Source organism: Bombus pyrosoma, linkage group LG3 (genome assembly GCF_014825855.1).
Source record: "Bombus pyrosoma isolate SC7728 linkage group LG3, ASM1482585v1, whole genome shotgun sequence".
Classification (NCBI taxonomy): Eukaryota; Metazoa; Arthropoda; class Insecta; order Hymenoptera; family Apidae; genus Bombus; species Bombus pyrosoma.
Genome location: NC_057772.1, coordinates 14,227,935 through 14,255,129, shown reverse-complemented (window position 1 = coordinate 14,255,129; position 27,195 = coordinate 14,227,935). Strand labels below are relative to the sequence as shown.

Sequence of the window (27,195 nt, the reverse complement as noted above, 5' to 3'; positions counted from 1 at the left end):
AAATTTTTTTACACATTAGCTCTCATAATTGAATTGGAAACTGGCAGAAAACGGAATCGATCCTGAAATATAGACGGAACAAGGTTTACGAATAAGTTGTTTAAGAGAAAGAAATACGTAACTCGATCATAATACGAAAGAAAGGAAGATAGAAATTGTACGCGCGGCGGTAGTCGACGCTCGCGTTTAAATAAACGAAGTAATCAACAGCGATGGCAGCTCGGAAGAATTTTAATTTAACCGTATTTTAAGAGCATTAAAAATTGTTAGGAAGGAAAAAAGAGAGACAGAGGGGAAGAGAGTGGGGAGAAAAAAAGAGTGGGAGGGAGAGAGAAGCGATAAAAAGAGTGGAGAGCAACATGGATTGGCTTACATGCCACCTGTAGCATGGTGCCAGAGTAGCAGGGGAATGCGGTCGACTCGATCGCTGCGATATCGCTTAAAGGTCGGGAAGGGATTCATCAATAAAGTTTACTATTTTTCCGATATCGCTTTTCCAATTCTATAAATCGCCGTATAGAGGAGGTTTGCGTATACATAGGCGGTTCGGAGCGCGCACGGCCAGAAGAGAGGCCAGTTATGAATGGGCTACGTCGGTTGACGTTAATCTACCACTTCATCTCTCTCATCCAACTCCGTGCTGCTGCACCGCGCTCCGCGGCAATCTCACCACTCTCCCGCCACCCCATTTCAAGCCTCCATCCTCCTGCCATGTCATCCCCGTTCCACATCTGTGTCTGTATGATGTAGCTGTACGAGTACGTTTGTGTATGCGCGTGCATGCGCGCCGTTTCTCGTGTTCACCCCTGACCAATTGTTTCGTTGGCAAAAGAGAAGAGAAAAAGCGCTACGGGTACGGAACGCGGCGCGCGAATGCGAACCTTTGACGAAAAAATACTTCCACCATCGCGTTGTTGTATACGACTGCCTGGCTACTAAATTAAATCGCTCGTTTTCGACGCATCCGTCCGTTTACGCGCGAACAAAAAGAAAAACAAGCAACGAAAGAGAAAGTTTTAAACGAACGATAAAACCACGTGTTTACATCAACACCTATATCAACTCGATTAAGCCGTTGAATGGAGAACCTAGCTTTACTGCGTCTAATCATTCTGCCTCAACGAATTCATCTATTTTCTATCGTCGTTCTAAATTGTCATAAATGGAACAAGACATTAACTAGCGATAAATTGCTTATCAAAAATTGAACCCTTTTTTTCTCTCTTCGAATTTTATGGCATTATTGTGCCTAGAATATGATATATACATGTAAAACGGTACACTAAACTCTATAATTATCTATATTTTAATCTATACAGCGTCACAACGCATGGGCACAAAGGACTTATCTATCCGTGGATAAAAGTTAGCTGTTACATTTTTCGAAGTTAGTATCATCGAAATCAAATATATTAGTAGAAGAAAATAATAGGAAAAAGAAAAGAATCATATTTCTGTACAGTAGATAAAAAAATTATCTTCAAGTCAAGAGCATCACAGCGTTATTCTACATTTTGCAACTTTGTATCGGTAGAGATTTGTAAAGCAAAGTAGTCGCAATTGTCTTTGAGCGAAAAATTCAAGGACAAATTTCTTTTTATCATATCGGATTCTATTCATTATGAGGTCAAATGATGTTACAGTTCCACTAGCTTTTGGACTCACTTTATTTACAATGTGTTTTCATATTGCAATTATATATAGGGTAAATAGCATCTGTCGTCGCACGTAGATATCTCAGTTACACCATTAACTATTCTATCTCTTTGTTTCTTTCTTCCCTACGTATTTTACTTTTCGAGTTAAGGATGTTTAATCCTGTTACGATCTTCTATTCAACTATTATATATAACCATATATAATTATACGCTTAACGATAAAGAAGGACCTGTACATGCGAGAATGGTATTTCCAATTTTACGATGTAATTAAAGGATCGAGGAAACGTAGTGTAATATGAAGCAATATTGGCGTGAACAGAAAGTTCGGTCCGTTTTCCGTAGAGAGATGGACCTGAATTTAAACCATGGTCGTTAATCCCAATTCAATTGCTCTAACCGGTTATTGTCGATTAGTTAACGGCCAATTGTAGAGTGTAAAACAAACATCTTTGGCAGTATATGTTTTTTGTTGACTTGATACAAGTTCAAACATGATTTACCAAGCAATGCAAGATCACACGTGTCAATCGTCACATGACAAAAATTGCTGAAACTTGGATGGGATATTCTACCTCGTCTACCATATTCCGCCTATCTTCCACGCTCAGATTATCATTTATTCCGCTCGTTAGGAAACTACCTCGATAATAAGAACCTGTCTTCTATGGAGGACTGCGAAAACGAATTGAAGTGTTTCTTTTCCTCAAAGGACTAAGCATTTATACGTCGACGTAATAACGAAATTGCCACGATGATGGCGAAAATTCATTAGAAGGAATAGTTCACACATTGATTAAAAACAATACACGTAATGGAGAGAACACATGCTTCAGTTTGGCCGTAAAAACGGAACAAACTTTCCGTTTAATCCAATATGTTATTATATCTTTTAGAATGCTTTTTATTCCAAAAAGTCACATAGAGATACGTATATCTATGTACATTGATATAGAAAGTCTCGCATTACGTTAGATATACGATGACAAAAAGGATTTTTGCGTTATAGCAAAATTCGAATCTCAACTAAGAATTCATATTTTAGAAAAGGATAGAACTATCTTAATGTTATTTTATATTATTTATCTTTCCATTCGGTTTTACTTCATTCGATTTTAGTCATGACTTCGAAATACTTCACTGTAATGATTGATTTCCATCATTAACTTATGTCGTAATTACGTACAAATGTAAACAAAACAGATCCGTCGACCTTATATCATGCCTTTCTGATATAATTATTCCTATTGCCAACGTACAATTTGAACAGAGAAAGGATTTGATATAATGTCAAGAGAACATAAACAAACATATTCATAATAATTTCGATAGATATATTTTATAGTATATATGAATTTAGCTTCCTATTCCATCCTATCGATCGGTTTACCGATGTTCAGTAATTTTCAGTTGCTAAGAAATGTTCTTACTGTAACAGGTTTTTACTTACCTTTGTGTTTAGTTTTATCCCTTGTAATATTGACATACATTTATGAATCACCCTGTATATAATATTACTTAAAAAAATTTCTCGGGAAATAAATTAGATATACAGTTTAATACAAAATACATGTTTTTATTTACATATAAAAAATAAACATTTATTGGCAATTGCTTATCTACAATATATGTTACATATTACAGTGAAAATACTCTCTCACGACTTCTTTCAACACGTATACTTATGCATATTACATATCGTTTAAAAATAATGTATTTAGTAAGTAATTTGTTTGTTTTCCTATGTACTGATACAAATATTATATTCGTAGAATGATATTAATACTATGATTGGCAACTAAGTGATTGCGGATTTTGACAATAGGTGGTCTTAGCATCTAACCTATATTGTTTTCTTATTGTTTGGACTTCCACCTTTAATTTAGTAAAAAAATTGTATCGATTAGTTATTTAGTTTCGTTTTTATTCCAATTTAAAAATGGAAGAACAAGACGCGCATTTCAGACATATTTTATTGTATTATTTCCGAAAAGGCAAGATCGCATCGCAGGCGCACAAGAAGTTATGTGGTAATGAAGCCTCGAAAGAAAGACAGTGCCAAAATTGGTTTGTCAAATTTCGTTCTGGCGATTTTTCACTGAAAAAAGCTCAATGATCTGGCCGTCCAGTTGAAGATGAGAACCATATCAAGGCCATTATCGATTCAGATCGTCATAGCACAACGCGTGAGATTGCAGAGAAGTTCAACGCATCGCATACATGCATTCAAAAAAAATTAAAACAGCTTGGCTATGTCAAGAAACTCGATTTATGGGTTCCTCATTAGCTTAAGGAAATTCACTTGACGCAATGCACTAGCATCTGCGATTCGCTTCTGAAACGCAACGAAATTGATCCATTTCTGAAACGACTGATTACTGACGACAAAAAGTGGATAATTTATAACAACGTTAATCGGAAAAGATCGTGGGTGATGCAAGATGAACCAGCCCAGACGACACCAAAAGCCGAGATTCACCAAAAAAATATTATGCTGTCAGTTTGGTGGGATTATAAAGGAATTCTGTGCTTTGAACTTTTACCAAGAAATCAAACGATTTATTCAAACGTGTACGTTCAACAACTCGCCAAACTGAGTGATGCAGTTCATTAAAGGCGGCCAGAATTGGCAAATGGTAAGGATGTTGTTTTCCTACATGATAATGCAAAGTCCCACACATCTTTGGTCACTCGCCAAAAATTATTGTAACTATGGTTAGCAACTAGGTGATTGCGTATTTTAAATAAGAAGGTAAATTCAAAATTTTTGCTTAAAAATATAACTTTATTCAATTAGGTATTATCCGTTTTTGTCGATAACCTTTTGCCATCTTTCAAGCAGTGCCATAATTCCATGTTCATAAACCTTCTGATTTTTGCCAGTAAGAAACTGAATTAAATGTGATTTTACATCATCAGCGTCATTAAAAATTTTACCATTTAAGCAGTTCTGCGTGGAACGAAATAAATGGTAATCTGAAGGCACAAGGTCAGGGCTATTTGGCAGATGTAACAATACGTCCCAACCTAATTTCAATAATTTTTGACAAGTGACTAAATATGTGTAGGGCTTTGCATTATCATGCTAGAAAACACGTTGAACGTACACGTTTGAATGAATCGTTTGATTTCTTGGTAAAAGTTCCAAGTATAGAATTCCTTTATAATCCCATCAAACTAACAGCATAACATTTTTTTGGTGAATCTCGACTTTTGGTGTCATCTGGGCTGGTTCATCTTGCATCACCCACGATCTTTTCCGATTAACATTGTTATAAATTATCCACTTTTCGTCGTCAGTAATCAGTCGTTTCAGAAATGGATCAATTTCGTTGCGTTTCAGAAGCGAATCACAGATGCTAGTGCATTGCATCAAGTGAATTTTCTTAAGCTAATGAGGAACCCATAAATCGAGTTTCTTGATATAGCCAAACTGTTTTAATTTTTTTTGAATGCATGTATGCGATGCATTGAACTTCTCTGCAATCTCACGCGTTGTGCTATGACGATCTGAATCGATAATGGCCTTGATATGGTTCTCATCTTCAACTGGACGGCCAGATCGTTGAGCATTTTTCAGTGAAAAATCGCCAGAACGAAATTTGACAAACCAATTTTGACACTGCCTTTCTTTCGAGGCTTCATTACCATATACGGCACGTAACTTCTTGTGCGCCTGCGATGCGATCTTGCCTTTTCGGAAATAATACAATAAAATATGTCTGAAATGCGCGTCTTGTTCTTCCATTTTTAAATTGGGATAAAAATGAAACTAAATAACTAATCGATACAATTTTTTTACTAAATTAAAGGTGGAAGTCCAAATAACAAGAAAACAATGTAGGTTAGGTGCTTTGAACACGATGACAAAACAAAAGAATGAGTTAAGACAAATTCCGCAATCATTTAGTTGCCAACCAATAGTACATAGAAGTATTAAACAAACACGTTTTGAATGATGCAGAAATTTTGTGCCAATGTCATTACATATGATGGTATTAGACATATTATAATTTGTACTCTTCTTGTATACTGTATATTATAAAGAATTATCACTTAATACAAAGTTTATCTGAACAGTGTTGTTTTCTAAAACCTCGAAGAATTCATAAAACAATTCTCCGTTTTTATTTTTAAGCATGCTTTTCTCCTTTGACCCAAGTGAAAAATAATGAACATCTAAAAATTGCATATTTTCATATACATATAAGTTTCATAATACATTTGTTCGCTTCGAAAAAGCTTGCTTTTACAATAACTATGTATTTTATTCTAAAGTTTGAAAAATTCTGTACTCAACATCTAAACGCATATTATAACAATATTAAATACATAAATTTTATAGCTAAATCACAAATGGAATGTTGGAATAATACATAAAAATCATATAATCGTAAATTATTATTTAAGGAAATTGGTCTTTTTTTATATTTGTATCGATTCGTATTAATTCTTTTCCTATTTGTACTAACTGAAATAGTTGTGTTAACTGTGTTTGTACGAGTACAGTATTAATTTAATATAATACAACTATTATTATAATAAGTTACTAATATTCAACTTTAGATGCATATGCTCTATGCACGGGTATCTTGATGCATAAGAGACCTATAAATACATATAACTGCGGAAAAAGTAAATAATTGAAATAAATATGGTATACTCAAAAACTTGTGTTATGTAAAACTTGTGATTTTGTGTATAATAATACTTTTTCTTTCCCAAACACAGATTGCATGATGTATAAATTAATAATTATAGAATTACCATGAAAATTTTTACAGATTCCTCCTCGCAAAAATAAAATTAGAAAATAGGAGCGTCATTTTAATATTAAGCGAAGTATTTAATCAAAATACTCTGCTAGTGCTAGTATAAAACAACAAATAAAATGTGGTTAAGATTAAGCAAAATTGTTAAAAAATTCAACGATAATCTTCTAATAATTTAAAATCTATTAAACGTATATTTTTAATTGCTGAATTAAGAAATATAATTTTACGATAAATATACCTTGAATGCAATACAGTAATGTAGATAGTATTATGACAATGTTTTATATTTTGCAAATACGTTTTTTTTCTCATGTATGTTGAAAATGTGCAAAGATGATACATAAATTATTTCATATAATATCTTCTTTTCTTGTGCTTCATTATAATTTTTGTGTGTATTTCATTTTATACAGATTTCATTCCATTCTTAGGGAAATAAACGATACATATTACATGTAACATTTTTCAGCTATTGTGCCAAGTATCCCTAGTGGCCAATCGAGACGAAACTTGGTTGATACCATGTTGATAACATGGATGAGATAGTAGAGATTTGACATATAAAATCTTAGCTTCGAAAAATCATGCGTTCGGAAAGTACAGATCTTTATGTGTAATTGGTGTAGAAATGCAATTTTTCCAATTTTTGTGTAAAATAAATGTTTTATTGCCGGAAAGAATTCATTTCTACAAATTATATGTATGATAGATCTTTACTGTTATTAGAAGCAATGTTCGTCAATTAGTACCTATAAGAATGCAAGTATGGATGATATACGTACATGTATTTTTATGTGACTGAGAGATGAATATATGTACGTATATATTAGGCTCAAAAACGCTCAATAAGCGAAAATACTGATTAGCTCCTTTTAAAGAGGGTTATCGGCATTGATCTGGATTATATACATAAATCACTGTCGCCAGCACAACCTAATAGCAACGAACATCTATTATACATATGTAAATATATGTATATGATCCTGTATCTTCAGAACGCATGATTTCTCGAAGATTTTATTATTTGAGTCTTTTCACAAACTTTGTAACATCTACCAAATTTCACGTCTATCAAACACCGAGAACCATTCAGAAAAATATCCTACTTTTCATATAATTCGTCATGATCTCTTGGTATTTTAATATTTTCTAATGCACAGTTTTATAATTTTATATTATTTTGTAATCATTCGCATTAATAAACAGTTATCATATGTTGGAATTTTTATATTCTTATGCTACATATATTTATGTTCATAAATATTATAAGTAGTCTTAAATGTAAATATTACTATTATTTCTTTTTTTCTTTTTCATAAAATGTGAACATGACTTACTAATCTTTAGAAAAAAGTTCAATTTATTGATAATTTGTATAGTATTTAGTATTCTTAATGGCATTTAAGTGCTAAATTCCACAACAGAAGATTTTGTAATTCACAATTTCACCAACACAGACTTATTATTTGGTTTCGAAGAAAGCGATAAACTTTCTTTTTCCATCCTTTTTAATATTTTTAACAACAAATTTCGCTGTTTCATTATTTTCTACTAATAGATATTTATTTAGAAGTACATTGATTTATAAAAAATGCCGTAATATCCTTTTTTAATGTTTTCTTTTGCATTGTATATCACGTAATATTATATGTGAAAATATATAAAAAGAATATTTTACAGATTTGTATAATTGTTACATTAAGAGATTGATGAAGAATATGATTGATGCTTTATATTTTCTTTCATGCATATCCATATATGTATCGTATACAATACAATAGAATAATGTGTGCGATAAATAACAGTATCGTTGTTCGTATCGAAAGAAAATATATTTTCTAATGAAAGAATGAACAGACAATATTTCTTAATAACATCAGAATGTTTGTATTTAGATATGTATGTATACTTTTCTTCTTTAAAACCAAATATTGTTTTTTACATAAAATATTGGGATAATATAAATATTACATAGAAAAGATGCGATGTTATATTGGAATAAGTGTCATTTGCATACAATCAAATTCTTTCCAATATATCACAATTTTTATACATTGCTAGTGTAAACATTAATAGTAAATTAAATATAAACGGATAATGTTGTACAAATATAAACGATTGTATTTAATACAAAGTTGATTAGATATCTGACTACTGTAAAGAAAGAAATTCTGACAAACTTTCACCTGATTTGTATGTTTTTTCCTTCAAATTCTCCTGATATATTATATACATACATATATATCTATTCATTATACAGAGTAAGATTATAAATGTCTCTATGAAGAAACCGTTGATCGGTCATTGTTTGGACATCAAGGATGTCGATACAGCCTGTGTTGGGGGTATGTATAATGCATTTGAAATCATTCTTATTTTCACACTCTTATTTTTGGATCAACGGCAATTTCTCCCACCGCGGCCTCTAGCAAGAGGACCACCCTGTACCATATTGCATTAAAATCTTAATTTAACATTCAAAAATTTATTGTTACGAAAAAAAAAACTGTATACTAAAATATCAAGAAGGAATACTTTCATAGAATCAAATATCATACAATGAATTACAAAAATAATATTATACCTAAACAATATAAATACAAATACAAGATACTGCTGAAACCTAATTTTCTGCTTTCTAATCAGTTATTCTTAGCTAATCGATTAGAAGCTCCGTTTCGTTTAGTTGATGATCAATGACATAACAACAGACATCTTAAACAGATAATAACTAAAAGGTATATAACGACATTAATTCGATACTAAACTTTTAATTATCTAGCTATGAAGCTGGAAAGACATTAATTTAGCTGCATGACAACCCAAGGAAAGTCGAAAGTACTTTACGGTATTAAATATTATAATATTCATGTGTTAAACTGCAAAAAAGAATAAATATTTTATCATAATACAAATTTCATTTTTCCTCGATCATAGTTTACAATGTAATATTATTGGACGGAGTCATTAATGCTGATCATATTTATGAATATATATTTGTTAGATATATGTACACACATTTAAATGAACTTGCAAATATTAATGGATATTGACGATATATCACTGGAGATTTTGGAATGTAATAAAGACATAGAATTTTCATAAATTGGAATAGCGAGTTATTACAAAACTTCAGTTTACAAAAATATTACACAATTAAAATATTATATAATAATATTATATAATTTTATTTAAATCTTTCTTTTAATGGCTTAACATGCCTTAAGATGCTCTTTGGCTATAGATAGCGAAAATTGAATAGCCGCATGTTAAAAACCTATAAATACAACTCTACTGATACTCCATGTTATGTAGGAAACTTGAATTAACTGCTTCTTTTCTTGTAACTATTTTTTGTTCAGTTTGATTATAATACTTTATGTACATGGCTATTAGAGGCTATTTGATTATTTATTCTATTTTAAGCTTCACTCAAATAAAATGAAATATTTCCCTTTTTTCAAATAAAATACTATTAACTGCAAAATTAAATATTTCTTTAACACGATTGTTTCTGATCATTTTGCATTGGAAAGTATTTATCTTCTAGAGCTAAAAAAGCTGAGTAATTTTTTACAATCTGCAATAAAATTTGCTGGCTTAATCTCCTTTCTCTCTCTCTCTCTCTCTCTCTCTCTCTCTCTCTCTCTCTCTCTCTCTATCTATCTATCTATCTATCTATCTATCTATCTCTTTCTCTGGATCATTAATTACTTTTCATTCATTTCGGATTTGTGATTGTTTGTTAAAGTTACCGAATTAGTTCGTTTCAATTAGTTACAACAATAAGAATTGTTTTGAAAATTTGATAAGCTAAATTTTCTATAAGCAGATATTTTGTATTCATTATTTCAATAAAATGTGTAATGAATCAAAATATTATCGTCCCATTCCTTCCCATTATGCTACATTGTAGCATGTTCGTCTCTATAACAGAATTAAAACGTCAAATCTATGTTTGGTGAATGAGATACCGATAATAATAAAAAAAATTCTATTCTGGTCTTTCCAATACAATGAAAAGTACCAAAATACTTAGAAGGGAGGATAAAGTGGAAGGACAGAAAAATATTAGCAACATTCAGATGTGGAAACGAGACCAAATCAAACAGACTGATCAAAAACGATTGGATCTGATAGTAGTCAAGTGCTAAAGTAGCAAATATAAGAAAAATAAAACAGTCAACTAATTCAAACCTCTGTTGCAAGATTTTGAATAGCAATAGAACTGCGTTTATGGAATTTTATATGTTAAATTTTAGGATATCTAAGCCTAAGGCATGTTATTGTACTATCTATTTTGCAGTCTATTTTGCATTGTCTATTTCGTTACGAATTAAAGCCATTTTATGAAAAAAGACATAAAATTGCAAAAAATTGCAAACTGCTTTCCTTTAACAAAGACATAAGTATATTAATTGAAGCAAGTTAAAAATATAGCTTTTATATCTATCTACTAAGATGTACTGAGTAAGATTATTTATATCTTCAGGGAAGAAATACATATATATTTTTTATAATTTCTATGTTAATGTCAATTCTATTTCTACTGGTGTCTACATGTACATACCAGGTAAAGTAAAATACTTAAAATACTACTATTATATGATAGATAGTTTAAAACGAAATGTCAATACTGCTTTAATAAACTAATAAAAAAAACAAAATTTTTCATTTAGATTATTTTGAGTGCATATATTCATTATACAGGATGATTCTCTCGCTTTAGGTAAGAGGCTTTAGAGAAGAAACAGCTGGCTGGACATTATTTCGACATCAAAGCCAACATAAACCAGAAATCAATATAAAACTTTTCTTCCATCTCCATTATCATTAAATAAATTCTGTTCAATCATAATTTTGTTTAAGAGCTCCCGTGCACTACCGACAATTTGTTGCTTATGGAAAGACGCATTCGTTTATATGGACATGTGCGCATTTGACAACACGACTACACGACGTCATTTTTCTTTTGTATCGCATCAATCAAAAATTCAATTTATAACGTTACTAAAGCGACAATTTTATCACTACCATGCGTATAACCTAATACATGTTATTGTTCGACTGTATTGTTATACTAGATATTACTTTTGTTAATATCGTCAGGTTTTGTTTTACCCAATAAAAATGACTTTGTTTTTAAATCATATACACAGATAGATACTATACTATAAGCATTCAAGTTTCATGAAAATTGAATCATTCAATGCAAAAGACATATATTAAGCATAAACATTAATGGAATTTATTTTATACCTAGCACAATATGTTTTACCAGCAAGAGAATTTTTTCTGCCTTTTTAAATATTATAAAAGATAGATTTGACCAGAACTTTGAGCATTATATATCATGAAACATACATTCTGTCTAAATTTAAGAAATAATTTTCAATGTATACACAATTACATGTACATTAATATAAAATTACATATATTCATACTTTTTAATTTAATATATTACAAATTTCAACCAGCAGAGCATCATGATTTTTCTGATTCTCATAAAGACATATTGCAAATCACTATGATTACTACTAGTATGATTGTTACTAATATAATATTATTAATGCAATATGCATATTTCAATAATCTTAATCAAGAGAAAAATATAAATACAGAACTTGGAATGTTATTATTGAAACTTATTTGAATATGTTTACTGTACCCATGAGCAAGAAGAAAAATTATCCCCAAAAATTTTATTTGACATATCAAGAAATTAAGAAAGTATTGTGTAAGTGAGAAAAATAATATTATATTAAAGTTTAATGAATAAAATATGATAGCAAAAATTATTAGTTAGAATAAAACTTAATCCAAATCAATTTTTATCTTTTCAACTTCCGTAGAAATTGAAAATGATTAATATAATCGAAAAGATTGTATTTATACAAAATTGAGATCTATAAACAAAAAGTATAATAATTTTTATTCATGTACTAATATGTACTAATATTCATGTGATATATTAATAATTAGTAAAATTATTTATTCAAATATTTCCACATTCTGTTTTCAAGGATAGAACTTTGGCTATAAACTAGTAAGATTTTTATTCTACATTATTTTATACTTTCTTGATCCCATTATTATTCTCACAGCACTCTGTATTTGTTCAATTTATACTCTGAAATATGTCACATCTAAATAAGCTTAGAAATAATACAAATATTATATAAATTTAAAATGTGTAATTAGGAATGAATTATTGACCCCTCCCATATTAAAACTAATGTTAAAAAAATAATTCTCCTTATTTTTCTTACATTAATTTGAACTGTAGAGAAAGCTAACAAAAGAAGTTTTTGTTTGCTTTCAACACTGTCGTTTCAAAATAAGGGAACATTTTTTGTAACAGGTAATTATGTAAAATAGAGTATATCTCGTCAATTTCGATGACCTTCAAATATGTTGTTTCTTAGTAGCATTTTCCTATATATATAACCATCGATCGGCTTTATTTCTCAAAATATACAACAATATATTTAATAGTATGTTACGCAATAAATTAATTTACAAATGTTGTATTTTGTAAACAATTTTTCAATAATAGCGGCTATAATTATTACATGTTTAACTAACTAAAGATTAGAATAAAATGTAGCATTTCATATACAATTCATCAGATATTATTTCATCTTATTGTTAATGGTGATTGGATATCAATTTAATTCTACCTTTGAATTTTTTTTATTTATATTCAAAATTATTATCATCAATGAATTAAGTGCAGATTGGCTTATATAAAAAAATATAGTGCTTACGCCAGAATGTAATATAATCTTAACTTAAATTTAGCTGAGGCTTTTTTACACATAACTCGGAAACTACAAAAATTGACCGACGGTTATATGCGATATAAGAAACAGTTATACATATACGTACTTACAATTAGGACGTTAACCATGACAGCATATTTTAAGACCATCGAAATCAGTGAGGTGTATAATACAGAGCCGAAAGATGGCTAGATAAAAGAATGTGGGTCTCATTCATTATTTCTGATAGACCTGATACAATTATAAAGATAAGCAAGCGTATTGACCGAAAATATCCCAAATACAAATAAGACCATATAGGATTGCGTGTGAGCGATAGAAAGCACTATGTAAGTATGTACCTATGTACATCCCTTGCCCTTCCCTTACCCGTTATCCGTTCCGTTAATCATCTTTCCAGCTCTGCTATCCTATTTGACATAGTTATTAACTAATAGTATTGTCAAACAGTGGAAAAGAAGTTCCTACTTTCAAACAAGATATTATCCGTCTCTAAACAAGAAAACAGAATTCATTATCATTTTTTACCGTCTAATATTATAAATATGAACATGATGAATAATTAACTAAAATCACACATGTACAATGTAGATATGTCCGATTAATACAGTTCAATTAATAAACATTTGATGTTACGGTCTAGCTTTTTAAAAATTATTTTGATAAACGCAGATCGTAAATATAATATCACTACCAAATTATAATAATTATATACATTGGTTAAATACTTACAACAAAATATTTGTCAATTAAACTACAAAATATAACCCTTTCTTCTTGAATATTTTATGAATACATTATCAACCACATGAAGAACTAAATTTTTTAAATATAATAGGCATGTCATCTTTCAAACACTTTGTATAAGGCGTAAAATTCTACTAAAAATTTTGGACATTTATACAACAAAACATTTATAATTCCTCTTCAATCTTCTCTTATCAGATATTTTGATGTGTTAAGTTTTATTCTCTCCAGGTTGATGATTTAATGTTCTTTAATTCACGACTTTCCGAAGGATCAATTATTGTTTCATGTAGAAGTTTCTTGGCGTTTTGTTTTCTCTCGTTGAAATTAATTTGTTCACTTTCTACAGGCTCACTATATATTTGTGAGACGTTTTGATTTAAATGAAACTTACGGCATGGCACTACAACAGTCAACATGCTAAAAGCGAAACCCAAAATGATGCCTGCAAGTACATCCCACCAATGATGTCTGTTGTCACCGATCCTTGTTAATGAGCATATCACAGTCCACAAGAATATTATACATTGTAACCACGGTTTTAGGAAAAACGTCCGATCTGGTAAACGGCGTTGTAAGTACCACTACAACAGAAAAATGTATTTGTTTAATGGTATAAAAAAAGGAAAACGATAAAAAGGATTCAAACATTGCAAAAAAAATTTGACTAAACATACATCATTTACTTGAAGAGTATTTTCATATTCTATCAAAAAATTAAACTTTTAAAATTTACAGTTTCTGTAAAAAGAAGAAAAATCTTATTGTCTAAAACAATTTAGTTTTATGTAAATAATCTTTACGGTAAGTGCGTATAATAGATGAATCTACGAAATTAATATATCTACAAAAATGTAATAAAAATATAATTTAATTTATTAGACAAACGAATAATATGAATTGATACAGTGATACATAATGAATTAAATTCATTTTATCTAAGTCGATTAGTACAATCTAAAGTAAATTATAGTTAACGCCAGTGCATAGCAAAGTCGATATATGTATACAAGGTGTCCCGTAGTAAATGGTACGTACAATAGGATATGGAGTGATCCAACGTGAAAACTTAAATCGAAAATATAAAATATTTTTTCATATGACGCTTTGTTTTCGAAAAAAAAACGAAATTTAAACGTGTTTAATTAAGAACTAAGGTCTGATGCACGCATATGATACATTTCTAAATCTTGTTCTGAAAAATTTTACTCTACAGTTTTTACTTATTTTCGCATTTAATCTTCTATCGGTTATTTTTACTCCTATTCAATCCTGAATTAACCTAGTTTAAGTATATTTGTCAAATTTTGAGAACCATTTTTTCGGAAACGAAGCGTCGTATGAAAAAATTTCATTCTATATTCTCTGGGTTATGATACTACCGCACCACCAATTTCAAGACACCCTGTATATACAGGTTATATCTTCTAAGAGTAATCACTATTTTACAGATATTTCTAATAATGTGCCAAAGAAATGTTTTGTACAAAAGTTAGTTAGTTTTCAATCTACTATACACTACTACTACTACTACTGTGCTTAGATATTAAAAAATTCCAACAAACATTTTTTCGATTTGAGGTCACAGTCAAGTTGAGTTTTTTAAGTGACGCCACAAATTTTCTATTTCACGGAGTTGAACCTGTCATCAAGATGAATTCCACGACCTACTTTCCATAACCATAAGGTGATGTTGCATTCAAAACGGTATTAATGTTATTGTTAGATTTGTTTAATAAACTTATTAATCTGCCCTTAATCTTATTTGGAAAATGTTATTTGATGAAAATAAAATATATTTTAACATTGCTTTTGTTGATCCAATCTGAATTTCTGAATCCAAGAATTTCCAAATTTTATTGCAAAATTATAATATAATAGATTGTTGAATTTATCTTGACGTTAGCTACGACTTTATGAAGTGCAAAATTTATGGTATCATTTTAAAAAATCAACCTTGACTCTTTATCGAGAAAGAAATTATTTTTTAAAATTTTTAATATTCAAATATGTAGCGAACCGTAAACTATCTTTTGCTCAAAACATTTCTTTAGCAGATTTTTGGAAATATTTGACAAATGATGATTGATCTTACAGTATACACTCTCTATGTATTTACATACGTATGTATAAATGACCAAAAGAAATAAAATAAAATGATGGAACAAAAATCTGTAGAAACAGTAATATAATTCTCAATCTTAGATAGCCAAAAACTATACCCATCAGAATTTTTTAATGTATAAAAAGTACTGGAAAGTATGAAGTCATTCAAGTGATAATAAAACATGGCTCAAAGTACTTTAAATTTAATATTCTCTGTTATTCCAGACTCTGTATTAGAATTTTTGATGTACTAGTATTTGTATTGCAATTTTTTTCTAATAAAAATTAAAAAATTCGAAGAAGTGGATATATAAAAGTTAATAATATATAATCATATGCGACGGAATTATAATGTTATATAATCATATGTAAATACAATATGTATGTATATATATACCTACTTACCACAATAAAAGTAGTTGTGAACATAGAGAGGGCAGAATGGCCAGATGGAAATGATTTGCTAGAATCCGAGACAAACCATTCTGAATGTTCTGTATTTGTACACGTATATTTTTCCACATATCTGAAATTCAGTATGTAAATTCATAGTACCAAACAGAAGATTACAGATGGCTTTTTAACCTTTATTTAAGTACTATCGAACTAAGATTTTTTTAATAATTAATTAAATATATTATACTGTTATTTCAAATCATATTTTTAAAGTATCTTTGGTTAGAAAATTATCTCGTAGTTTTAAATACGATATATAAATGTAATATAGTTATGTATAGTAAAAGATGCAAATATAAGAAAGGAGAAGATCATTTTTATACTTTAAAGTATATACATTCTTGTGGAAGATGAATTATTTTTACGAACAAAAATGTAATACAATAAAAGAAATACATACTCATTAGTGCAATTCTCTGCCTCTCGTGGTTTACACGTATCCAAAAAGTGTGGTCTTGGTTCGCCTATCAGAGTTTTCATAACATCACATATAAACGTTAAGGCAATTATTCCGATCGAATAGTGACCATACCACAACCATATTTGTTTTGCTCTTGAACCAGCGTATCCTAATTCTGCATCATAGCTATCTGCAGAGTAGCATATGAATTCAGACAGCCACATCTAAAAATATGCAAAATGCAATGTTATTTACAAAATTACAGAGAAAGAGAATTATAATTCATTAGATTTACAATAAAATTAATAGCTAGCAGAAACATAAGTAAGACTTGCAGTAGCACAAATATATTACATACAGTGTAATGCCCCGTTAATATGCATTGAAAAGAACTGTTATTTCCCTAACTTTTAAGAATAATCTAGGGGAAACGTTATTTTATCGAGAAAATAATTACACGAATAAGAGTAAGCAAAAAAACAATTTTTATCGCTCAACGCTTGGCATTCAAATTCGATGAATTAGGGAGTGTTATTCGGTTGATAAAAACTGAAGTTTTTATCATTTTTTCTCTTCCTCGATAAAGGAATTCTAATAGGTTACTGAAGTCTTTCTAATTAAGCCGATTCAGTTAAATTTCATTAATCCATTCATTATTACTTGATTAATAAGTAATGTTTAAGTTGAAATTTCATAAATATAATTACTAACTATTTCCCATTATGCGTATAAATCTATCCTTAAAAAATAATAATATTTCATATAGCAAAATAAATTTGTTTCTCCGTAGAAATAATAGCAATAGCATCGTGTTGTGACGCGTAACAATATCCATTTTTTCTTTGCTATTTCCCTAAAATTTTTAAGTATCAAAATACTGTAATGTGGATTACGCTAGATACTGTTAAACCACAATTAAGTTCATATTTAGACTTATTTAGTTAATCGAGAAAATATCACTCGTTCATTGCAATTCCTTTTATTGCAAAAATAAAGATGGGAAGCTTACATTTTTTACCAGTCAGTAAGTTATCGTTTGTTGGAAAACATTAAGTATTGAGCAGTGATGACTTTATTCTTTCGCTCACTTTTATTTGTTATGTTTATTTGACAGGTTTGAATATGATTTGAACTTTTAAAATTCCAAATATTAATTAATATCCATATCCAGTGGATATTACTCACAGATTTGTTAATATTGACTTTGCGGATCTAAACGGCATATCACTTTAAACAAATATAAATCCTTATGTCTTCGATTTTAAATCTTTCTTTGAAGTTAATAAGAAATATAAGGATGTGAAATTCGCAAATCCGGACGCAACTTATATGTATTTATAATAATAATTATGGCCTTGGTAAAAAATGTCTTGTTGTACTTCATGTAACGTACAAAAATAAATTAAATTTATTTTGAAAGCATTTTCATTTTATATCCTATTTTTAAATCTTAAAATCTTGAAAGGATTTCAATGCTTAAATGATTTCTATATACAAACTCAATTGAATATAGCATTAAATAAACTTGCGAATTTAATTCAACATTTCTCATTCATTTAGACTTTTATTTACTCATATAAATTTTATATTCATATTTTAAAGTAATGCGTTCAAAGAGATATTTATGTTTCTAAAACAGAATTTTTATTACTCAAATTAATAATTAATTGAAACAAATATTTGTGTTTGACAGTTTTTTAGAAAATTGTAAAAACAATTCAGCAAATATTTTTAAATTATTAGAAATATTAAAAATATTTTATATTTATTTTATTTATACATACCACGATGATCGGTATTAACAGACATCCAACTATCAAAAGTGTAATAGAAATCGTATCTCCCATGAACTTGAATGAAATTTTTGGATCATTACAGTAAAAGCCGATATGTTGTTGCGGAACTGTCCCAAATTCCAATACTGCTAGAAGTACAAAGACTGGAAAGTACAAGAGTACAATTGAAAATTAGAAAATATGCCTGTAAAAAGAAGTAAAAAATTATAACCATTCAAACTTCAAATTAGTAAATACATAGACATTGATAATATTTTAACATGATAAAATTCAGAAAATTTTCTAAAATAATTTGCTCGTACATGTACAGAATGTTAAAAAAACATGTCATTACTATAACAGATAATTCTACACCATCGACTCGATGGTGCAAAAAGGTATAAGTAAGAGAAAGTACCGGGAAATTGATCTTGACTTTGAATTTTAAGATGAAATTTCTTTTGCTTGAATCCTATTGCACTCATCACGAGGATCAGACTTGTCAAAGGAACTACGAGTTGTAACTTGTGATTCAATTATTTCCTTGAAAAATGATGCTAGCGTTCCATTGTCTGTTACACAGACATTATTTACAATATGTTTACATCTCACAGTCAGGTAGAAGATAAACAGCACGATATTAAGAAAACAAAAAATTTTGTATTTCTTAGCACGTGAGATAGGACATTTTAAGCCCTAGCTTCGTAGAATGAAGTACCTAACTTCATGATTTTAAGTTATTACAAAATTATTTACTGCATGAAAAAAATTTTCGCGCAAAAGTTGAATGATAGCAAAAAAGAAACAGCTCAGTATCTTTATAATCATATAGTCATAGTTAGTCTTATAGATGTTTATCGTGTGACTTTGCAGTTTTTCAAATCTTAATCGTGCTAATAATTTTTATAAAATTATATTTTTATTTGATATTTTATCTGAAGTCTGTAGGAATAAACTTATTGAACATTGCTGATACATTATACTGGTAATATATATACAATGATACATATAAATGTCAAGTAATCGAATAAAATCTCATTATTTATTTTATTAACAAGTCAAGTATATATGTATGTAAGGCTTGATAATGAAGAATAAAGATCCTGTTAATCTTCTAACTTTTTCAATACGAATTTAAAAGAAACATAATTAGCGGATGTTACAATAACAATACTAGTATTATAAATTACTAATGTTACACATTACTTATTAGTTAGAAAAACTTTAGTAAACTGTCACTTTCGACCGATACCAGAATTGAAAACATCATATTATGTACAAAGATATGTAAGATAAAGATAAGAGATATCATACAATTGATATGAAATGAAATAAAGCTTTGAATAGGAATTTCAGAATACCTACGTATATTTGTTTCAGTTTCAGGAAACAAAATAAAGTTTATTTATTTCTATTTTATTTTAAAGGAATATTTATTTAAGACATATATTAGTTTTTATCGAAGAAATAATTTGTACTAAAGTAAATATGTATATTATAAGCGATAATAAAACATACATTAAAAACTATAACATAACAGACGAAACGTTTTTCGATAGTATATTATTTCTTAATAATTTATTGGCTTCTGACAAGTTGAATACGAGACTAATACTTTTAATTCAATATTTTAGTATTACAACAGCTTTATTGCCATTAATACGGTATGAACACAGTATACTCATAAATAATACATTTGAATATAATTAATGATGTTTAAAATAAAAATAAAAGATATATGTACGTCCTCATAATAATTCTACTATTTTATATCTATGTACATATATAGTACGTACTTAATTTTTCATGCAAGTCTTAATTAGTAATTATTTACAATTAGTACAATGAAAAATATTCACAATGAGAAAGATTTTCTCATCGACTTTAGTCATTTTATTATTTTAAATTCATTTATAACTAAAAGGAATTACATTATACAATTCTCTGCGACGTAATTCTTTCCGTTGAAAACGTTATTGTCGTAACAATTTGAACACACCTAAACAAATATACTTTTTTCTTCAACGTTTTGCTAAATCAATTTCCTATGTACTTGTTGAGGAAAGTACACGTGTTCGCGACACGTTCCATTCTTGTTCTGCTCGATACTTACACAAACTGTATAAATTTAGTGAAGTTAGCAATTTAAAATCTTTCCACCGTGAGGCTACTTTTCTAATGAGTTTACTCTTCTCCATATTATGTAAATTTGACACGTGCTTGCAAACAATCAAAGCAACAATATGAGAAAGGAGTAAAAATAAGAATGATACGTAATTGGAAGAAGGCAAGTAGGATGGAGAGGAAGAAAGAGGTAGGAGGACGGACAGAAGGACGAGGAGAGATAAAAAAAAAGAGAAAGAGAAAATGAGAGGAAGAACGACGAATGCTCTTACTTCGAACACCAGTAGAGTTAATATCACACACGATACTGTGCGCTTGCTACGTGAAGCAATAGTTAAGTATTCGGCTCAAACTCGAACGCATGCGTATAACTCATGCGACTGCATAGCTTGTCTGGATGATCAAGCAGTTTTTCTTTTTGGGAAGGTATAAGGACGTGATTAAAGAAAACAATCCTCAAACTTTTTCTTATTAATGCTAATATCAATAAAGATTTTAATAAATGAAAGATACACTATTATCTCTTTAATGTCTTCTGATATATGAGCTATTCAGAGATCAGAAAAAACTGATTAACATCACGAAGTAGAAAGTAAAACAGAGTGATGATGTTGCAAATATTATTTTTCAAATTTATCTTGAAAACTACTACTATTATTTATGCCATCTTCCCACGATAAATGAACTCATGCAAGCATGTCTTCTGTTTTTTGAGAATTAAACATTAACCCCCTACTTATGTAATGAAACTAAAAAACTGACAAATAGTTAAGTTGATCAATATAACGCCTGAAATATTCATATATTGAATAAATTAGATAAATGTGAAATAAATTTATTGCTTTTTCATTTGATATTATCGTTTACTACTATATATACTATATACTATATATATAAGTGGTAATAGTAGTATATAGTACATCGTATAGTATATTGTAGTGTATATCTACATATATATTATATTACTATTATAGATCTATATATATATTCTTTGTATTTGTATAAAAACTAAATGGGACAATATCCGATTCTCGTGTTAGAAAAATAGTTGGACATTGAAACAAAATGTAATTTATACATTAACATGTATCTAATATTTTGTAGCATTTTAATTTAAAATAAGCTTCATACGTCTGAACATAGAGTAGTATAGATTATTTTTCTCGAGTATTCTGCGTTTGTTCCACACGATTTCTGTAAGATTTCTGTTAGAGACGACATATTATACTGATATTTACAATATTTAATCCTGCAATGGTTGAAAAGCCGTTGTAAAGGTCGCATTTAAATTTTTAAATGGGATTCTACATCCTATTGTTGCATTTATTTTTACGCAGCTTAGAAGAATACAACATTCGTCTAACATTTTTTCTTACTACGCATATGTTTCAAAATATTTACATGTACTTTCTTCATTTACAGATGAAAGGAAAGAATATACTGTATATATGTAATTGCTTCATATTATGTCATTTTTTGTCACACCGATTTGCTGCTATTTTATTACGTACTGAAATAATAAGACTTTGTTTGCCGATTTTGTGTAACATTATATAATAGAATTCTTTACAGAACAAATGTCTGTAAATCTATTATCTATTATATAGAATAAAATATTATCTAGAAATGAAAATGTTAAATTGATGGGCGTACCGCTATGCATTAATAAACGGCACAAGTCTGGTGTACCTAACTAAAAATACCACAAAGTTACTAAACTTGCTAGATAATACTAAAATTTTAGAACTAGAAATTTAAAATGGAGAAATCACCAAGAAATCACTGCATATCTATATAGTTGAGAACTATACTTATATAGTGGAAAAACTTTGACAGTTGTCTATTCTAAAATAGTGTTTGGTCGATACAACACGTGCAAATATTACAAATCTCGTTTGTTACTTTTAAAAACTACGAACACATAAACATAGCAATATGAGTTTGAAGTGAAAGTATAATGTCTTTACGTAGAAATTTGAATTTTTATGCTTTTGTCAACTTTCTTCTGTTAATCTATGTTCTAGGTAGAAATATTTTGGAGATATACGCAAGGTTTAAGATCAATTGGTTTTGTAGTTTATTTCAGAGAGTTCATAAAGATATTTTATATCAATTTTTAATATAAATATTATTTCAAAAAAATCGCATTTAAACGTTAATTACTTTATAAATAATTATTATCTTAGAAAATTTTGCTTATTTAAAGGCGATATAAGAATCACTCTATTATTTTAGAAATGCCTTGCCTATCTGATGATAATGACCTGATTTTATGGTGAGCAGGAGCTGTATTTCTTTGTACTATCGCGCCATCTCATCAGTAGATATCTTATTCTTATATTTAGAAAAATTTGTTGCTTTTAATCTACTAATAAACTTATAGCCCCACCAGTTTTAATATTAAGGAGAAACTTCATTAAAAATTGCTTCCAAATTAATATCTATAATTTTTAACTATTACTCATTAGTCGAGTGCTGCTGTATGCTTGTTCGTTACGAGGATAAATATATTAATAACGTACACAATATGATAATTCGTTATATTAGTTATATTAGTTAACAGATTTAAATAATGCAACAGATAATTCACAGTGTAAAGTATCATATTTTGCATATTCTTAAATCATAAATAATAAATTCAGATGTCGAGATGGTTTTATTACAACATATTCAGATACTTTTATAATGTAATAGCATTTATTAGGTCGTCCGAAAAGTTTCTTTCGTTTTATAAGGAAATAATGGATGCACAACATTGTTTGTTTTATATTATTTTATCGAATTACATATGATCCATTTTGTTCTATCCAGATGAAGATCACAACGTTTGACAGATTAGGTTTCATATTTATATAAAGATGCATCGTTGTAAAAGACGTGTCTGTAAAAGAAAGAAACTTTCCGGGCAACCTAATACTATCACTTTTACTAAGTTCTCCTCATTTCAATTACCTTTGGATAATAAATACATATATAAAATTATACGCGTTTTTGCAATAAATTACGCCAGAAAATATTGATTAACATTTGATATGCAAATAATGAAACAATTCAGAGAAAAATCCTCTTGTTCCTTAAATATATTAATACATAAAAATTTCAGAATAACAACGAGTCAGATAAGATGATATATTATTCAAATAATATATATTTTATTTAAATAATGGCCAATTTATCATAAATAGCATCACGGTCAATTTATAATATTTATTTAGAAATCGCTTACTTAAAAATTGTCTAATTAAAGAACTAAAATAAAGTCAAGTATCATTGTATATAAATCAAATATGTATGACATACGACTTCATTATTACTAACAAAAATTATTGGTGGACGGAAACAGTTGTAATTCGTAAAGAAGATTATATCAGACATACATATTTGTATGAGCTGCCTTGCTTATTTTTTGTACACTTCGTTTAGCTCAGAAATATGTGCATATATTCATTACATCATTGTTACTTCTTACATAAAGAAGAATAAATTTCAATGCCATATGACCTAAAGTTAAAACCTATGGTGAGCGCGTATATAAGAAAATTAGGCTATAGCCAAATGTTGCAACTTACAGATCAAATGTATAATATAGATGCTATTATTCTCTAACTATTAAAAATACAAAAAATATTTTCATATGAAAATTGTTTAATCTGGCAGAGATTATTCAATTTAACAGAATTATATTTAGATTGTTACAGATATGTTAGTATGAATATATTTCCATCCTTTTGTGACACCTTTTCTTCTTTTTTTCGGGGAATTTATTGAAATGGTAATTTATTGAATATCTCAATGCCATCATGACATTTTCAATAGTACTGAAGTATAACACTTGCCACCAATATCCACAGAGACATTCGATAAATTATTGTTACATACAAGGTGTATCATCTAACTTTATCATCTGGAATATTTCCATTGTGAAATAAAATTTGAGAAAAGGTTCTATAATTTTGTAGAAGCCGATATATAGTAAAAATAGTTTTATTGTGCGTTGCAAACGATTAATGAGATGAAAAGGTCGACTTTGTTTTCTTAAATAGAATGTTACATTTTGTTTACTTGTAAGTAATAGACAAACTCAACCACCTATATTTATTATTTATTTTAGTCCGTGCTTTTCGGCTTTGGACTTTTCGATTTCTTACACTTATTTTGTTCCTTATATATCTATCTCCCATCTTATCTACTCTTTCAACAACCTATAATCTAGTATTTCAAGATCAGCGAAAACAAAATTTTCTGTTTAACTTTTGATGCTGCTGGCTGAGGTAATACTGTTAATTATAAGTAAAAGTTGTTGCACACTATCGACCAGTTGCCAGAGACACTGCATTAGGTTCAACCGTTCAACAGGATATACATACATACAAAGTTGTAAGTATGTACGCTGTACGCACTTGATCACAGCGACCACGAAACACGAATGACGCGACGCAAAGGTGCGGGCGACAAATGAAATGATGCGTTGAATCATATGCACGAGTTTACATGACAAACTTTCTTACTGATCTGACATAGGTGAACCATTGATAATTTCACAATCTGCTCGAAATTCATTCTGTTCGACGGTCCCTGTAATGCCGACAACTTCAGAGTTTCGAGCCGCCGAGCTTGGATGCTTGCATAGTTTTTAATCTCTCATCGACAACTCCATCCAAGCGGCTGCATTAACTCTTCCATGACTCGGTGATATTTAAAACGTACTAATATCAGTGACGAGTATTTCAACATTTCTTTTGCATGTTTACACATAATCAGAAATATCCTTATCACTTACAGCTTACGACGTGTTCAAAAATAAGTGAACTATCTCAAGAGTCGAAGATCAAACGAAACGTCACTTCTTAAGCAGCGCCACCGCAAGTTAAGTAGAAAACTTCATTTATACCTTGCAGTACTTAGTGTTGCAGAAACTTTACAATTGAACGAAACGCAACATTCTTTGAAAAAAAAAACAGATTTGATCGTTTCATCACGTTAACCTTCTGTAACGCTATACAAATATTTTTACTATCCACTTGCTACCACAAAGCTATGCAATTTTTGTAGGAAATATTTTAGATGATGATAGAACTAGATGCTACATCCTGCGTATGTACATATGTATATATAATACGTTGTTAAACACATCGTGAAATACTTAATAAATAAAAATGATAAAATTATATAATTCTTTTTTACAAAATATATTGATATTGAAATCTCCATAAGTAATAATTTGAAAAAGATGTAAATATTCCCCTGTGAAAGCAGAAAACTGTCATATGGAATTCATTTAACGTTTGCAATAGTAATTGCTGATAAGTGTATAACTTGAACTAATTTTATTCATGTGCAAAAAGATCGATTAACAGACCCTAGTTTCTAAATCGAAGTATTTTTATTTAAAATCGATATATGATCACTTCCAATTTAAATATATGTACATAGTATATACGTTTACATAGAGGAGTAATTATTATAATAATTTCACCTAAACACCTCAAGATATGTAGATAATTTTTACCAAAACATGAGTTAGTAGCAAGGAGAAAGTGTAACAAAATTTTCTTAACGCTTTCCTTGACTACTACGTGCCAAGAATCCCAAAGTATTCCATAGTCTATACATGTTAATGATAAAAATAGGTGAACGACAGCTTGTTACAGATGAACGGCGAAGAGTAATTTTCGAATTTAAAATAAGCTGATAGAAATGAAATTTTATTAAATAGCTGAATATATTGATATCATAGACCGACAAAACAGTTCTGAAAATAAAATATGCTAATAGATCTATGTACTTCGAATAAGTGTATCATATGTTAAATCTCTTCTCTAAAGAATATTATTCATTTCAAAATTTAAGTTTAATGTGAAAATTAATAATTACATAATATATCGTCTTCTTTTTAATTTAAGATAATAAGATTTAAGGGAGTGCAATACAATAAAGTGGATAAGAGGGGAGATAGATATATAAGAAGCGAAATGGGTATAAGAGATGTAAAACCGAAAGTTTGTCCAAAGCCGAAAGGCACGGACTAAATAAATAAATAAAATAATAATAAAGATAATAAGATGAACCATGCGTAAAATGGACAAGAAAATAGTGGAAATTTTCACTAATAAATTAAGATTTAGTCGTTTTGAATCACATGGAAAATCTTATGTACAATGTCGGACAAGGGGAAATTTCATCTAAGATGTATCAAATCCACTCTATGTGGATAAAGAAAATGATAAATTAATTAAGTATGGTTTGGAGAGGAATGACCATAAATGGCGTTAGTTCAATATAAACGCTGAGTCATGTAAAGGACATGAGGCTAATTATTATTATACGTGTTTGGGAGTAGGGCGCCCTAGGGGGGTAATGATATTAATAATT

At 29.1% G+C, this 27,195-nt stretch overlaps 1 protein-coding gene across 5 annotated transcripts in view; it reads right to left on the bottom strand.

Annotated features, from left to right (window-relative positions):
* Positions 1-3,213: 3,213 nt before the first annotated feature.
* The window catches only part of LOC122577931 (phospholipid phosphatase 1-like), a 36,496-nt gene continuing 12,514 nt past the window's right edge, over positions 3,214-27,195 (bottom strand). For 3 of the 5 annotated variants that reach the window (XM_043749649.1, XM_043749653.1, XM_043749654.1), the window contains 4 exons: positions 18,709-18,863; positions 16,925-17,148; positions 16,474-16,594; positions 3,214-14,546 (listed from right to left, as the gene is read on the bottom strand). In XM_043749649.1, the coding sequence (XP_043605584.1) occupies positions 14,181-14,546; positions 16,474-16,594; positions 16,925-17,148; positions 18,709-18,863 (866 nt within the window). In that variant the 3' untranslated portion in view covers positions 3,214-14,180. Of the gene's footprint in view, positions 14,547-16,473; positions 16,595-16,924; positions 17,149-18,708; positions 18,864-19,117; positions 19,272-20,812; positions 21,299-27,195 lie in introns of those variants that run through there. The other 2 variants (XM_043749650.1, XM_043749651.1) reach the window with 2 other exon arrangements.